This window comes from Mytilus edulis, chromosome 2, assembly GCF_963676685.1.
Source record: "Mytilus edulis chromosome 2, xbMytEdul2.2, whole genome shotgun sequence".
In the NCBI taxonomy this organism is placed as follows: domain Eukaryota; kingdom Metazoa; phylum Mollusca; class Bivalvia; order Mytilida; family Mytilidae; genus Mytilus; species Mytilus edulis.
In genome coordinates this window covers 77,430,858-77,449,311 of record NC_092345.1, presented here as the reverse complement: position 1 = coordinate 77,449,311, position 18,454 = coordinate 77,430,858, and the positions used below count along the sequence as shown (strand labels likewise).

At 31.1% G+C, this 18,454-nt stretch overlaps 1 protein-coding gene across 2 annotated transcripts in view; it reads left to right on the top strand.

Moving 5' to 3' along the window:
- Positions 1 to 9,471: 9,471 nt before the first annotated feature.
- LOC139513017 (zinc metalloproteinase dpy-31-like) overlaps positions 9,472 to 18,454 on the top strand; it is a 49,831-nt gene continuing 40,848 nt past the window's right edge. Inside the window, exons 1-4 of one of the 2 annotated variants that reach the window (XM_071301078.1) lie at positions 9,472 to 9,642; positions 11,488 to 11,546; positions 12,658 to 12,822; positions 16,982 to 17,056. In XM_071301078.1, coding sequence (XP_071157179.1) covers positions 9,573 to 9,642; positions 11,488 to 11,546; positions 12,658 to 12,822; positions 16,982 to 17,056 — 369 coding nt within the window. In that variant the 5' untranslated portion in view covers positions 9,472 to 9,572. The remainder of the gene's footprint in view (positions 9,643 to 11,487; positions 11,547 to 12,657; positions 12,823 to 16,981; positions 17,057 to 18,454) is intronic. The other variant, XM_071301079.1, reaches the window with a different exon arrangement.

Genomic DNA, 18,454 nt, shown 5'->3' with positions numbered 1-18,454 from the left:
CAAGTTCTCTGACCAAAACTACTACTCCGATCACAACAACTACTCTGACCACAACAGCTAGTCCGACCACAACAACTACTCAGACCACAATAACTACTCTTACCATAACTCAAACTGGCTCAGTCCCTAGTCCATCAACAACTTTGTATCCTGTCAACTCTATGTCTGTCATCAAGTATTTCTACCCTGCCCTGTCAATTTGTGCAATATCAATATTCTATTCAACCAGTTAGTTGCAAGTTGCAGTTTATTCATGTTGGACAATCATTATGTATACCTCAACGCCTAGACACAGAATAAGTTTGGCCCTATAAGTATGGAGTATTTATACAGAATCCTTATGTTAATTTGTCGTCGTAACATACGTTATACTAATATTTCATTTTTCTTCAATATGAATTTTTAGGGCTGTTAATCATTCTTAGAGTACTTTGAGATACACTCTTAGCAGATAAGATAATCTTAAGGAGATCTTAAGCACTAAGATGGTTCAAGATACTAGCCCCTGGCCTTAGAATAAGTACGTAATAAAACGGTTTCGATAGGAACTAAAACGGACCAGTGCGGTCTTATACAATTTAGTAAGGAGTAACTACGGTCGTGGTCAAATTTTGCGCCTGTTTAAAAATTGTCAAGGATATACAAATAATACTACGTATGAATACGGCAACAGGGAAAACGGTAGTATTACATTTTCCCACCATTATGTTGGCCTTTTGTGTACCCAAGGCAGGTGAAGGAAGTCAAATTATGAGCGCGGTGATTGGATGTAAGGGTACAATATATTTTTTAAATTATCTATGAATAACTGCAGTGTGTAAATTTACAATATAAATTTCAAAACCTATTGAAATATTTTCTAGAGAATTATTCGAAAAGGCTTCCAAAATTTAAAAAAAATTGTTGTAAAATGACGGTGGGCATGGATAACATAAACAAGCTCCGTTGGAAATTGGTCATGATACTATTTGGCTTTAATTTTTAAAATAGAATAATAAAGTACTAACACCACACATAACTGTTTTATTCAGGTTTTATTATAAAAAGTGGTAAATTTAGGAATTGTTAGTATTGTCGCCTATGGCAGAATAAATAGTACCGTTTTCCCAACAATACGGATATTTACGGACTAATACAGATTGCCTAAATGTGTGACCTAGGCATATGTTTGCTTCTGATTGGTTGCCTTATGATGCATCTGAGATACAACAACAGCGATTGGCTTGAATGAGATAAAAAATTACAAACTTTTCTTGTTTCAGTATAAGACGTCAAATGCCGGAAAATAAATTATGTGTATGTCATTTCCGATCAATTGTTATTAATTTATGTTCGTGTTTTTTTGCATATATTTCACAGATGAATTCAATATTGAAATATCAATTATTAATATGAAAAATTGAAAATGAAAATGGGGAATGTGTCAAAGCGAGAACAACCCGAACATAGAGCAGACAACTATTTTCTTTGTTGGTCTGCACAATGCACGATTTTCACTGCTTAACAATGTTCCCATACAATGTTTACAAAATGCATTATCTCAGGGTACTAGTGACAATCTAGACACACCTGCGGAGAGATAAACATTGGGAATCGTGTCTATTTGTAATTGTTTTAATATCGAACAAGTAATTAAAAAAGAATTAAAAACCAATTGTTCAGAGAACAATCGAAGGTCTTTCCACCCATAAATATAAATTTTGATATAGAACTATGAAAATTCAGTTTGAAATATCATATCCAGCGTCAACTGATAGCTTATTGTACACTGATCACTGCTGATTCCAAAAATATATGGTTTCTATACATTTTTTTCTAAATTAAGGAGATAAATTGTTAATTCCGATTGGAAATATGTCACTTCCGGTTTTATTTGATAGTTTACTGGATACTGATTCCAAAAATATATTGTTCAATATAATTTTACATCAAATAAGTACAAAAAATCGCTACTTCCGGTTATACAGGGTCACTTCAGGTTGGTTTTCCATGTGCAAGTGTCTTGCAACGTAATGCTGAAATTCTCATGGCTTCATAATGTATACAGATGAGGTAAAAGCAAAGTTCAAAATCTAGAACGTCAATTTCACCTATGACTTTGAGTTAAATTTTAAAGTCATAAACCAAGGGCTTCAAATCAAAACACTATAGGTCTTAATTATATACGGTTAATGAGTTATATCACTATATGCCTAATTTTTAATATAAGAGGAAAGAAAACACCAATTTAATGTTAACGTGCCCTTTCAACCAAAATCCTAATAATCAGAACAAATACAATAGGTCTTTCCACAGAAAAGTAAAAAGACCAAATAATTTGCACGTCCTCGTAGCGACAGATCTTTCACGATCCGAAATATCAATGTTGTGTAAATATTCTTTTTTTTTACTTAGTTTCAAATTATGTTTTTATAGAATAACTATGAAAACCATTTATATTAATCAAATAGAATGCCCTTTTTTGGAGAAAAATAGTTTATTTTATTCGAATTTGTGATAAAAAAAAAAGCCAGTGTTGATGTCATTCAAATGTCAAGGGGCAATCTTCCTTTTGTTATTTTGTAAAAACAATGTACTTTTCTCACATACTACTTATAATGTTGAACCATTTAGACAGACAATTTTACTCTGTTGTAAATGACAAGGTACGATAAGCCGCCGTTTTGACCACCTATTTTCTCATTTTTCAAATTTTGTATTCGAAAGCTAATTATCATGTTCAAATATTCCCTGAGGTTTGAAGTTTGTTTAGAAGAAATTCAAAACAATTAATGTCAGCAGCTGGTTACGGTGAGGGGGAGGGTAAGGGTTTAAAAAAAGCCAAAGGTTGGGAAAATGAGGGCGTATCGTACATTTTCCTTTGTCCGTGTAATTAATAAAATTAGATTATTTACTGACTTTTCTAGTCTAATGGATTATTTTTTTTTACGATCCGGTTTGACGATCGTCTGGCAATACTTAACCACGGTTGGATATTCTTTCACGATAATTTCTCTCGATAATTCGTATGACACTCGTGTATATGTCTCCTGATTTATTTTAACCGATCGTGGTATTGTAAATAAGTTTAAATTCGCATGATGTTAGATACATCCATAGCATGAGACCATTTCCCTGTCCACGCATCTGGTGTCGCTCCTTCTAGAGTTCGTGCGATTCCTTCATATTTTATCTAATAGCTTATAATAAGTTCGTCTCCTCTCAATCTATTAACAAGATTTTGATATCGTTTAACTACTGTTACTAGTTAAATCGTTTAAGAAATTACTTAAACAAACATGGACAGTCTATATATCAAATAGCTGTATAGTCTATGGGTTTGTAATCAGTCAGTTTTAAACCATATATCATCCAGCATGGTCAGGATTACAAGATCATGCTTTCATGAAGAAATACTCTGATTTATTTAACATGTGTTTTTGGTGTTAGTCAAAGAAAACAGGTATTAACTGTCTCCATTTATTTGAACGATTAAGAAGATTATTCGTCAAAAATAAGGAAATTGGAATAGACGCTTTTAGAACCTTCATTTTCGAGAATGTAGATATTTGTAAAAAGTACAATTATGGAAGGTAATATCAATGATATTTCTTGTCATTGCAGTACTGTATATCGAAACTCCAACTAGTAGTCTTATTGACCCAGTGGTTCAGATATACAAGCAAGAACGTGAGGTTAACGTCTTGTCTATACAATCCTGATCGAAATCGAGATTTTAGGTATTATTTTGGATACGCTGAGCACTAATAACATTTACAAAATACATACAAATTATCTTAACATAATCTTGTACTTATATATAAATGACAGCTGGTTATCTTTTCAAATGATAAACTTACGACTTAACATTGATTTTCTCAAAAGACGTCATTACATTAATTTTAGTCTGGAAATTATGCAGGTTTAGTGTCAAAATTAAAAGTACAAGTATAAGAGAAAACAAGCGTGCTGAGTAATTTCATTTGGGATATAATTATTGGTATGTATGCAACATTCTTGTAGAAAGTGCAACATCATTTTAGTAATGTTTTCATTTAAAATTCATAACCGACCTTCAACAGTAAATTCAAAGTTGGGCGTGCTACATCGAAGTCATTACATAACCTAATCAATTTTGGTTCGATTTATAGGTGATGATTTAACAAGATATATTGAAATATGAAAACAGAGGGATTTCCCCCTAAACCATCCTGCAAATAGAAAAAGAGCAATCGTAATGACTTTAAATGTAGATCATTTGAAGTAAAAAAAAAAACACTAGCTAAAATTGAGAATGGAAATGGGGAATGTGCCAAAGAGACAACAACCCGACCATAGAACAGACAACGGCAGAAGGTCACCACAGGTCTTCAATGCAACGAGAAATTACCGCACCCGGAGGCGACCTTCAGCTGGCCCCTAAACAAATACATACTAGTTCAGTGATAATGAACGCCATACTAAACTCCAAATTGTACACAAGAAACTAAAAGTTAAAATAATACAAGACTAACAAAGGCCAGAGGCTCCTGTCTTGGCACAGGTGCAAAAATGAGGCGGGATAAAACATGTTTGGAAGATCTAAACCCTCCCCCTATACCTCTAGCAAATGCAGAAAAGTTAACGCATAACAATACGCACATTAGAATTCAATTCAATAGAAGTCCGAGTCTGATGTCAGAAGATGTCAGACAGGCTCCTAATATAATTTGGAATAGGAACATACACAATAAGACGGTGTTGAATATGTTTGCTGGCGCCAAGCCCCATCCCATCCCCATCATTTGACAGTGATGTAACAGTACAACATAAGAACAAACTCTAAGCATCAGTTGAATAGGATTTAACATACAAGGCAGTAAAAAAAAAAAACCTGCTATATATAATACTAACAACTTGATTACTGCAACATTTCTTTGGTGCACGTACAATAGTTGATTTTAACTTATAGATGGAATATATTTTATTCCAAGAAACTTGTCACCTCTGTACCAACATAATAGTAAACGTAAGAGATTAATACAGAACAGGGTAACAATAATGCCACTATTAGAATTAGAGTTTATTTACAATCACTAGATCGATGTGACTGATATGGTTTTTCACCCCGATGGTATCATCAACCAAGTAGTCAACACGTCTGTGTTAACATGCATCATCAGTGATATGGTCATAATCATCAATTAATTGTTCGAAATACTGAGGATGTATACCCAATTATCATATGTAAGCTACATTTGGCAAACCTTTAAGGAACTTTATTTGCTTAATGCTGTTCGTACTTTATTTGGTCTTTTTAACATTTTTTTTCGACCGTCACTGCTGAGTCTTTTGAGGACAACATTCGCGTTAGGTGTACCAAATTTAAATCCTGGTATCTATGATAAATTTATTTACTAGCACTGGGTTATATGCAACTGGTGGAGTTTGTCATCGAGAGAGTATCACAATCTTAGCATTCAGCACTTCTGTGTTGACATGAATTATCATTTTTATGGTCGTTATAATAAATTAGTTCTTTTCAAAGTTTTGAATTGTTCTAAATACTGAGGATTTCTACCCGAGGAATATATTATCATAGCTATAATTTGCAAAACCATTAGGATTATTTTTTTCTTAAATGCTCTTCAACTTTGTACTTTATTTATCTTTATTTTTTTATTGGAACATGACTCTTTTGAAGACTTACAAGAATTCTGGTACCTATGAAGAGAATGTTTTAGATACATATATTCGGGACAACGCTTCAATATGTTTTTAAGCCAAACAATGTACATGTATATACAATAGATTAAACATGATACCGAGAGATAATAATGGCATGTGATACAAAATACTAGGGGTGATATCAGGGACTCCGAATGTGAATGCAGATCCTGCTCCACACGTGACACCCGTCGTGTAGCTCATTTTAATACAAACCCGATACTAAGTCTTGTTTGGTAGGTCACATTCGTAAAAAGTGAACAGGACTGTAGTTTTTACGACATAAGGAACATATCTGTTATCATATGCTGATGGCTATTCCACAACAGCCAAACAACCATAATGGCGTCCGTAAAATTTACGCAGGGATGATTTCAGTTGCACCATTTTAAATACTTGGTTTATTAACGTCCTTGTGAGCAGCAATCCTCTATAAAGGAAATCATGATAAGAAATACATACCCGGGAATAGCGTTGCAATTGGGAGATATATACTCCGTATGCAGACGGTGCTGGAATTTAGCTACATAGAAATGTAAAATTTACATTTGGACGATAAAATCATTTATTTTGTCGTTTTGTTTTGTTTTTAACCGACTCCCATTGTCAATTTCTAGATGTAAGTCAAGAAATGAGGCACACTTAATTGTGTCTGTTTGTATCCTTTATCTCTCGTTTAATGGGATAGATGCGATCAACATGGTCACCAATTTTTAACTTATTTAGTGAGAGAACATCATCTTTAAAGCTGAAAGTAAAGTAAAGGAAAACTGCTAACTTGTTTTTTCTTCTCACAAAGTGCCTGTGTGATGTCAGCCTCATAAGAAAAAAGGAACAAGTCAGAAAGAAGAGGGACATGGTAAGTTCTCATGGGAATGCAGATAGTCTGTTAAAAAAACACGTTCTCTAAACGTAACAAATTTGTTGTCAATCAAGTAATCAAGCATCTTGATAATGTCAGTTTTATCTTCAATAACGTTTGTTTGAATCAAATTGAATTTTTACAAAGTAGGATTTATCTCTCCTTAGGACAAAACACCTATGTCTACGTTGGTCATTCTTTTGATTAAACAAAGCAATACCATATCTTTCAATTTGTCTTTTAGTTTGTATTCTGAAATACTTGTGTACAGTGTAGAAAATCAAATGTTTTAATACTATTGCCAGATGAAAGAGTCTTAGAATATATGTAAATAAGATAAAAGAATAACTAAATGAATGACAAGTGTTTGTAAATATTATCTTACAATTGACCGATAAATAACACGCCTACATGTACTTATTGGCATCACACGTTTATTAAAACGAAAAAGGGCAAAGGTATGAACATATGTGATTAATAAATATCGAAATTATCCCTTCCCATGTTCATCCTGTCCATCCACCACCCCTAAAGAAAAGAAATTCGTAAACCTAAAACAGATTTTTATATAACATCATCATAATAGATATGTAATGCTGTTCTTAACGGATGAAACTTCAATATTCGAAGATAGCATTATACAATCCATCTACTATGAGACAGCTAGCTAATTAGAAAATCTATTACTTATGTTATCAATGCCATCAACATGTAATGATTTTGAGTTCTAGTCTGGTCCCACGAATTAATGTTGTCCTGTTATTTTCCCATGTGAAAGTTATATCCAGAAAAGCTGTTCGAAAGCACGAAATTTACAAAGCGATTATTTCGTTTACTTATGTATACGTATTAGTATTTGATACAAGTGAACTTCTTTGTATCTAAATTTTAAATAACTTACTTAAAACATCATACAAACTGAAATCACTTCTTTACGGATTAAGACCTGGTGTTACTGTATGAATGAGTTTTAAATATGTCCTTAAACTATTAAAACATGAATTAAACAACTTTATTTATAAAAATATAAATGTGGGTAATCTCGATAGTCACACAGTTTAAGCAATAGTAATATAATAGGTTTTAACATATGTATACAATTGATAGTATTGAAGTTTTGGTTGATTATCATATATTATCATATGTATATATACTTATCATACATGTCTAAGTTCTACTTTAATGTCTCATACTCTATCAGAATTGTTTGTGAAGTTTTTGGTAGAGTAATCATATTAACCTTTACGAATTACGTAATTGAAAATGATAACTTTGACATTGGTAATAATTAAGTTCAAGAGATATACATAACAATATTAACGAATTATAGGTTAGACAATACTTGGTCATGTTTTATGAAGATTTAAGCCCAAGGCGATGTTCGTGGCCAAAATATTTGAAATCCAAAGCTTATATAAAAGATGAAGAGCTATAATTACATGCAACTAGATACAAAGCTACAAAGCATAATATAAACATACCAGTAGCGCTAAGAATATTGAAACATTGAAAAAAAAAGTAAAAATCACAAAAATACTGAACTTAGAGTAAAATCAATTCGGAAAGTCCCTAATCTCATGGCAAAATCAACCAACTCTGTACAATTCTTTTGATACCTTTCGTTTCGACATTAGAAAAATCTCTAAGAGTATACACGACTCAGTGAAACCTGTCCAAACCGAAAATCCACGGGAAATTGCGTTTTGTTCGGTTTTCACTGGTGTCCGGATTGTACAGTCAAACGGAAGTTGACACCAACTATTTTTTACGCATACTTACAAAGAACAATAGGTGATACAGCAAACGACAATTTATTTTCATGTTGATTTAGATGTAAAAATATAAGTAGATGAAGTTAGACGTATTGTTACATTTTTGTTATCAATAAAAAGCCACGTCAATCACGTTCCTCTTTGTAGAAATGTATAAATCGTTCAATGATGTCCGACGCGGAGCGATTTTGCTTTTCATAAATATTTTCTCATCCGTTAATCCAGATTCCTAGTCACTGTCCGTAGTTTGAATCGAGTTCGTCATTTTCAATTGTCCGTTCACATAGTTCTCTGACTAAACTAACTCGTTGATTGATACTTCGCTACAGGATAAGAATGAAACAACAAGAGTCCAGTCTATTCTCGGACTTTATCGTTGTTATATAGCTACCGGAAGTCTGCAGGAGCATCTGAATTATATATATAGGGCATCTAAACGGAATCCGGCATCCCTTTAACATAATTCGAATTTCATTGACATTATTGTGTTGCACGACTTGTTAATCCAATAAAAGGCTGAAAATATTATTTGATTAAACAGTTTAGCTATTGAATATTCATCTGTGGCTGTAAATATTTCAGTAAAGTGCATTGAATTGATCGGAGGGAAAGTTACTTCTTTTCACTTTTCGGCAATAGGAGCATCTGACCAGTTTAACGTGTCTTTACACAAATACTCTTTGATCACTGAATACATGAATACAAGCATGCTCATTAGTTTGTAATAACAACTCACCAGTTAATTTTACCTCAAATATACTCGGGGATACTCAGTCATCATGTGTTTTTTTAATTTAATCATTCAAAATAATTTTGATAGGTAATTTGTAAATACATATTTACTAACGAGCTTTCAAAAAGCGTTCGAAATTCGGTGTTGACAGGGTTCGTTTTTTTTCAGGTTAGATTAGTGTTAATTGATGGGAAAATTTTGAGGGACTTTAACAATTGTTCGGTTTAAACTGAAATTCGGTTTTATCAGGTTCCTGTTTACCAAGGTTTCACTGTATTATCACCAAAATGTCAAATCGATGAAAATAGATTCATGCATTAAAGATCCTCCTTCATCTGGTTTTTGGTGAATAGTTCGTACCCAATAATATCCAACCTTTCTACATTAAATTATGAGGACCAATTGAAAGATGTTTCATGTTGAGCAACATTCATTGAGACTCCAGTATTTAGAGAGTTTAAGTCCATTAAAAAGTTATTGCTATTTTTTTTTGTCGTTGAAACAACTAGATTGACTAAAAATGTACATCAATTTTGCTATTTTTCTGGTTCATTTTGCAGTTTTTATTGGAGCAATACATATAAAGAAAGGTAAGCGATCACACAGATATGTACATTAAATATAAATATTTCAATTACATTTGTACCTACTAAAATACATTCTCGAAGGAATCTTCAATATCAGGAGCCTGTAGTTTGAAGTGGTTGTGGATTATTGTTGTCTGCTATAGTGTAAGCTGTTTGTTGTTCAATATCATAAATTTGGCCGTTGGGTTTTTGTTTGAATTGTTTAACATGTTACATACAAGTTTTGTCTTACTGACTTCAATCATTCACACTTTAAAGGTATTTTTTCATGCCAACTGTTATATCCATTCAAGTATCTATTGACCTTTCCTGGTCTCACCAAGCCGTCTTCCATTTAGATTCTGAAATAAAAACCTATTGTATAACCAAGTGAAGTGCATCAGCACACATTTAAATATTTCCCATATATAAACTATTGTTGAATATCAGCTTGTCGACAATATAAGATATTTATTTCTTAAAATTCAATATTTGAAAAAAATAATACAATCAGGAGTTTATAGTTGACATTTCTAACACTGGTTTGCAATACACAACTAATAACATTAAGCTGTACCAATGTTAGCATCATGTTTGCATTTTCTTACACAAGTTTTATTTAATGATGAATGAAGTAAAACTATATTCAAAATGTGTACCTTATACTTACGATAAAGAGCTGATATACCGTATAGCGGGTTATTGTCGCGGGTTGTAAATTTTCGTTATTTTCGCGAATAGAACAAAATCGCAAAAAAATCAGCCTATTTAAAGTAGTACATGCAAATGTTTTAATGGAAATTTTTAATCCTCCAAAATAAAAACCATTAAGTATATAGTATACCTTATTCAAGGTTAATCACGAAATTTCCCACCCGCGACAAAATCATCTATATATAGATACGGTAATCGAAACAGTTTTCTATGTTGTGTCATGTGTACTACCGTTTGTCTGTTTGTCCTTTTCATTTTTAGCTATGGCGTTGTCAGTTTATATTCGATTTATGAGTATGAATGTCCCTTTGATATCTTTCGTCCCTCTTTTTTTTTCAAAAGTGAGGACAAATCTAGACAATAAATCACTATATGCTTTTACATTCCTTGATATGAAGATTTCCTATATTTATCACAGAACATTTTATAAAACTTATATCCGTATTTGCATGCCAGTCATAAAGGTTGGACTGTACTTATGCTAGGTCAAACCATATATAAATATTCAAAATTTAATACTAAAGATGAAAGCATGATTTAAATCAAAATGCTATTAAAGTATCGGCAAACATTGCTACATTCGCGAACACTTATAAGAAATAAGAGCTCTGCTTCAGGGAGCTCTAATTTAGAGGAAAAACAAAACCACTTAGCTCATATTGCATAATTTTGTCCGAGTTCTGTTCCCTTTTTATTTTTAAACTAAATAAAAACTTTTGTACAAGGATTACTATTGAACAAAAACATTAAAATCAAAAGTAATTACATGACATTGACTTATGCCATTCTCAGAACATACAATTTCAAGACTATTTCGTTTGTTTTAGTTTGTTAATTTTTTTCAGATGACAATTTTTACTTCTCCTTGTTACATTGTTCAACAACCTATTAATTATTGAAAAGTTTGAACGACTTTTGTATATTTAGATTGCTCATGTTTATTTTTTTTTTAAATATTTTTGTGGTGTTTATTATATATTTTCTTTTTAATCATTATTTTTATATCTTTTTGTGTATCTAGTAAATTGTTTTGGGAAGAAGGGGAATCGTTTTTTTTTTCCGGTTAATTCTACAAAAAAATCAGAAGGAAGTATTTATGAATTGAATAACCTTTATTTAGGAAATGCGTTCATTCTTTCTTTTTTTTTCATATAGAAGAAGTAGCAAAAACCATTAATGAACTGGATAACATTTATGGAAGACAATTACGTGAGGTAAGTTTGTAAAACATTCTCAAACTAGATAATAATAATAATGGGGGGTCTATTAATAGCAAGGATTAACATTCAAACTATCTTGATCGGGTTTAAAATTAACTGATGCATTTATCAAATTAGATTATAATTTGCCTAAAAGTGTAGATTTTGCATGCTTATATGTGTTTAAAGATTAAATTAAAGATAGTCAATAGCTCCGCTCAATATCTCCATAGATAAACTAGCTCAGTTGAGGGTTCAAGTGGGAATTGAGGGTGCACGTCCCTCATTGATCGAAAGAGATATCATTTTGATCATTTATTTTTCCAAAATGTGTAAAGTATATCTACACTCTGTGGTATTTGTTCACTTTTATGGCCCTATTAAACACCCTAGATCCGACCCGGAGCTTCATCATTTGTATCTCATAGGGAAAATTGGTGGCTGATACGAGAATGTTGCAGCTTATGGTATATTTTATTACATTTATCACATATTACGCGCCTTCAGAATTGAAGCTAGTTTGTCTCGTGAAATAGTGTGGTTATCTATAAAATATATTAGCGAGTTAACGTCATACATGCAGGAAATAATACTTTCCTTTATATATTAATCCCAATTTCGTTATCTCTTTAATTTGATGCATACTTTTAAAACTATTGTATTGCTCAAAGGCTACTGTGACTGATAGAAACGTATGCTATGATAGTATATATAAGACCTGAACTAAACGTTCATTATTGTCTATATGTTATTCAAGGGAGTTGTCTCGATAAAAGTAATACGAAATCTCATTATTTTAGTAATACGAAAAAGACGTTATATAAGGCTATCATTATGATTTAATGTTCCACCATCAAAATCCGTGGAATCCTGTTTTACGTCAATTCAAACAACTAATTTTATGTCTTATTTTCAATTATTGCTTATATATTTCCCGTATACTTAGTAAAAAAATGTCTTACAGATGTTTTGAAGAATAGAAGAAAAACCCGTTCATCGTACAGTACTTTGGTATTTTTTTTCTGTGTATAAAGCTTTTTACTCAATCTTTAATTGAATTTATACTTTGATAAGTGTGACCTTGATTAAATATATGACATTGCATTGTATGATACGATTATTTCAGATAAGTCAACACAGGCAATTACAGGATAAAGACGAAAGCTATATCAGCAATGATAAGGCCTTTCAAGGCAACCCACAACTTACGGAAAACTTACGGACACTTGACGAGGAACAAAACACGGAGGCAAAGGGTCTCGATGAGGGGTACAAATTTGATAAACCAACGGTATGTTTTTAAATCTATTATTCTTGGAAACGAAATAAGTAGTTAAAAAGAGGGCGAAAGATACAAAAAAACAGATAAACTCATATATCGAAAATAAACTGACAACGCCATGGCAAAAAATGAAAGTGAGAGAACATCATCAATATAGCGGGAAGTAAATTTAAAGGATTTTGCTAACTTCTAGTAGTTATCCTCAATTTAATCTAAAGTAGGAGATTGAACTGAATTCTATCAAAGGTTTTAAAATTGAAAGATTATTACTTCGTCATATATTCGTCATACTTTCGATATATAATATACATGTTATTTAAAAAGAGTTGTCTTATTTCAAGTAGAGTTACAGTGAGTTGACTATGGGTGTTACTGTAAAACTTTACCTATAGCTCAACCTTAAACTACGAACTATTAAAATTGACAATACAATAGGAACTTTTAAATTGACCAGTTGGTATTGTTAGATTTAAATCTACCTTGATTCTACCTGTAGTTTTTTATTTACCAGTTCCAACCTTACAGCATGCTTTTTTCATGAATTGTTTCTTTACCTAAGATTTTTCTTTTTGATAGGGAAGAAAAAAGTTTTGGTTTTCATTGTTTTAAATCCTCAATATATATGATTTATCTATATTTTTCCTAAATTTCTAAATCAGTAAAAGTTTTGATAAATTTTTCTGTGTGATTTTAAAAGAAAATCACTTTCCATGTTTTCGTTTGAGAATCCTTAAACAAGTAAAGCAAATAAACATTGCAATTACAATCTTTTTATTATTGAAATGAGTGTATTCCTAGAAGTAATTGGTGATACAATTGCCAAAGAAACAATATTCAGAAGGAAATAGAAATATTTTTAACTAACTGTCATTTAAAATATTAGGAGTGATCAAGCCAAACAAGAATGTGTATATGTAATTTTCTTGCAGTGTTTTTAAAATTGCATGGCCTAAAATGCACTACACTTCATATTAATGTTTTCATAGCCAGATACTAGCAGTGTTTAATACCCTGAATACTCCAGTCGTAATATTTCACTCACTTTAATCGCTACATTATTTCATTTGTATTGTTGAAAAAAACTTCTTTTTTATCTTTCTCTGGCCTTTTCTAATGGGAGATAACTCAATATAATTTGCTTTTGCTCTTGTGGAATTATGGAAATCTTAATGAATTTATTATTTCCATAATTTGATGAATACTTATTGACATGTTCCTTGTTCAAATTGTTTTTGCATATTGAAATATCAAAATCATAGGTTTAATAAACAATTCTATTTATTTATTGACACTGATATTTGACATCTCATCCACAGTTCCAAAGATTTAAAAAAAATCCCAATGTTATTCATTTTTCACTACGCCACTAGATTTTTTTCTAAATCCATAGTATATATTCTGATTAACTCCCCATGATATACATCCAAATTAAAAAGGTGCAGAATCTTTACATAATTCAGAATCTTGTAATTTTTTCCCATTTCAATTACTATATTTCAAATAGTTATCCTCACTTTACAAATATTTTGTTAAATATTATTCATATTTTTTTGCTATTTCACTTGATTTTACTATATCCAAAGGTATACATTTTTATTTCATTTCCTATGATAAATTTCTAAATTAAACAATATTTGATCCAGAATTTTATAATTTCACATTCACTTAAAACATATCCTCACGTTAGGACTATTTTAGAATATTTCACTTTCCTTTTTCACTTTTTCACTAGATTTAGACTATATCCACTGCATTAATTCAACTTTTATTTCATTTCCAAGATCCCATTAAAAAGGTGAATTATCTTAAGTTTGTAATAGATCCCAAAATAAAAAATGAATGTTTTTAAAATCACATTTAAAGCCACAGAAACATGTTGGATGAACTCACACTATATCTCCTACTTGAATTCCAGTTTTGAAATTTGAAACATAACTAAATCCCATCTTATGAAAATTGAATTTCCTTGTGTGAACACAGCATTTTATGCACTAAAGTCGTACTAACATAATAGTAGATTTCAAAGAAAAAACACTGCAAGGTATACTCCAAAGTTATTTCGAATGAATTATTTCCTCCTTGATACCTTCATGGCAATAAATTCTTGAAAAAAAAACAAATCTCATTTTAAGAAGCAAAATTACTATAAAAAGTCTGAGAAGTGAATTCAAATAAAATAAATCCAATATTGTATGCACAATGATGCCAATAGATTTCAAACATTGCAAATAATAATCCTAAATGGAAATCTTGAAGGGTCATGTGAAGAAATGAACAAAATATACATCATAAAATTTAACTGTAAACACCTGAACAGTTATTTCTTGTTTCACTGGCAGCTGGACCATACTAAGTATAAGGGTTAGAATTTTAAAGAAAGATTTAGCATGTAAAACAGTTTAAATTAAACATATTAAAACACGTAGTTAATTGAATCTATTACTGATTTAGAAATTTAGGTCAAAATTAGATAAATCATATATATCAGGGATTTAAAACAATGTAAACCAAAACTATTTATTTCCCTATCAATTTTTGAATAGAAAAATCCTAGGTAAAGAAAAAATTCATGAAAAAAGCATGCTGTAAGGTTGGAACTGGTAAATAAAAAAATACAGGTAGAATTAAGGAAGATTTTAATCTAACAATACCAACTGGTCAATTTAAATGTCCCTATTGTATTGTCAATTTTAAAAACAGGTTGAGCTATAGGTAAAGTTTTACAGTAACACCCATAGTCAACTCACTGTAATAGAAAAATTCCTCTGATGATGAGTGGCCAATTTTAACGTTTTTTTTTCAATTTGTAACAGAATCTCATTTAATAAAATCTAATAACAAAACGATGATTTAAGTAATGACATTAATATTGGAATATAAGATGTCCATAATATTCTTATGGCATTAAAATTGAGAAAGGAAATGGGGAATGTTAAGCCACTACGAAGCGAAATGAAGAACCTTAAATAGATTCTAAGATATCAAAGTAAAAAGCGAATCTTGCAATATAATTAAATAAACATGTAAATTCTTATAATAACATCAAACAGCGATGTTTGCCAACTCGATGAAAAAGAACGCTTAAAAGTATACATCCGATTAGTGGTGAAGTCATTTCTTTCAAACAACTTTACAACGCATCTTACCAAAAGTAAAATAATAAACATACCGAACTTCAAGAAAAAATCAAATTTGGAAAATTCAAAGTAACTGGACAAATTGCAAAATTAAAAGTTCAAATATATATAACGAAAATAAAGCATATTCCTGGCTTAGTACATTTATATCCTTATGTAGAAATGTGTGGTTTTTATAGATAGCTCACGCTTTCAATTGTATGACAGTCGCATGCAAAATCATAAAGTTAACCATAATATGTGAATAATTCATCATTGGATTTTAGCACGAGTAACTAAAAATATCGTAAATCGATTTCGGAGTGACAAATTAAAGTAACAAAATAAATAGCAACTCAAGGAATTTATTATCATACGAAAGGGCTTGTTGTCTAATGTTCAGGTATCTATGCAATGATTGTAGACTCAAACAAATTAGACCGTTGGTTTTCCCGTTTGAGTGGTTTTACACTAGTAATTTTGGGGCCCTTTATAGCTTGTTGTTCGGTGTGAGCCAAGGTTCAGTGTTGAATGACGTACATTGACCTATAATGGTTTAATTTTTTTAAATTGTTATTTGGATGGAGATTTGTCTCATTGGCACTCACACCACATCTTCCTATATCAAATTAATATAGATGCATTTTTAAGAAAATAAAGATCAATAACGGAGTACGTTCTTGAGACAGTAATCTTATAAACCAAAATAATCTAAAAACACATTGGATCTAAAAGTGTAGAATTGCCATAACATTCAGCGCGTCATTATATAGAGATATTTTTTTTAGAAATCATTTAAAACGTAATAAAATATGGCTTTTGTCTGATATTGATCTTTTATATTTTTTTAGATGTACTAGTAAACTCCCGGCAAGAGTCTGGGTCAAAAATTTTCATGTTTATTTTTTTATTTTGACTCAGATCGTAACAAACCAAGGTTCAACCATTCTCAAAAAAGGTTCTCAGACATTAGAACATGTCGACACAGCAAAACAATACTTAAAGATCGATTTCCTCTTGAAAACATTAATTTTGTTTTATTTTTTTCACAGGATCTTGACCCTGATTCGGATTTGGCGTTTTTATTCAATGGAATGAGTATTGATGACCACGGAAAAGTATACCAGGTACAATTTATTTCATAGAGAATATATGTATTCAGTTTTAAAGTAACCCTCATTTTATCATTTGAAAATGTATGCGTTGACCATAGACTCTATTTGATTGTATTTCACAATCCCCTTTTCTTTGCCTTCTAATCTGAAGATTATGATTCATATTCTTTGAAGATACACAATGTGTATTTACAAACTGATACTTTTACATACCCTTTTTTCATCATCTGTTCATCTCGTTGTTAAAACATTAGAAAAGATGAACTCTTAAACATTTTTAAATACTTTAAGCAAAATTTATATGAAAATAAGGAGATGTTATATGATACAGAAAGGCAACTGTTCAATAGAAAAAAGAAGATGTGGTATAATTGACGATGAGACAACTGTCCACAAGAGACAAAATGACACAGACATTAACAACTATAGGTCACCGTATGGCCTTCAACAATTTTTATTTTATATTATTATATTAAGATAGCTAAGCACACGGCCTTTATAAACATCCATAAAATGTGAAAAGCCACGACATAATCAAGTGTAAATTAATTCAAATGAGAAATCTAGTAATACTATATAAGTGTAAACTATCGAATATGTTCCTTATGTCGTAACTACAATATCTTTCCCTTTTCACGAGTGTGACCTACCGAATTGGACTATTGTACCGGATTTGTAATAACATAAGCAACACCACGGGTGCCACATGTGGAGCATGCTATTCTTACCCTTCCGGAGCACCTGAGATCACTCCAAGTTTTAGGTGGGGTTCGTGTTGCTTGGTTTTTAGTTTTCTATGTTGTGTCTTCTGTACTATTTTTTGTCTGTTTTATCTTTTTATTTTCAGCCATGACGTTGTCAGTTTATTTTCTATCAATGAGTTTGACTCTTGCTCTGGTATCTTTCGTCCCTTTTTTATATAGATTCTTGAAAATTATTTATTCAAATTGTTGAAAAACCTCCACGGAGGAATGCCAATTTATCACCAAAAATAGCAAAGAAGTCCTCGCAACCTTTAACTGTAACATGTGCAACATAAATAATATAATGTAAAAGTATGTTCATTTTAAATTTAAAACACCATTTTTTTTCATTATTGTTTTTGAATGCCCTCTTGGTCTTTTGTGTATCTTCTTTGAAATGAAGTTGTTAGATTCAATGGTGATAGTGGGGTATTATCAGTAATTTATAAAATTTGTGAATATACTTAAAATATTAAAGTTTTTAAAATTGTTTGATGATGATGACTTGATATATATGTATTGTACATACTCTGAGTTATGATGCTCATAAACGTTTTTTTTTATCATTTAAACATTTGGTCGTTCACGTACCAGAGGAAAGTTATTACTTAAACACATGGAAGTTGAATTGGTATCAAACGTGTAAATCGTCCCAATACTGCTGTCG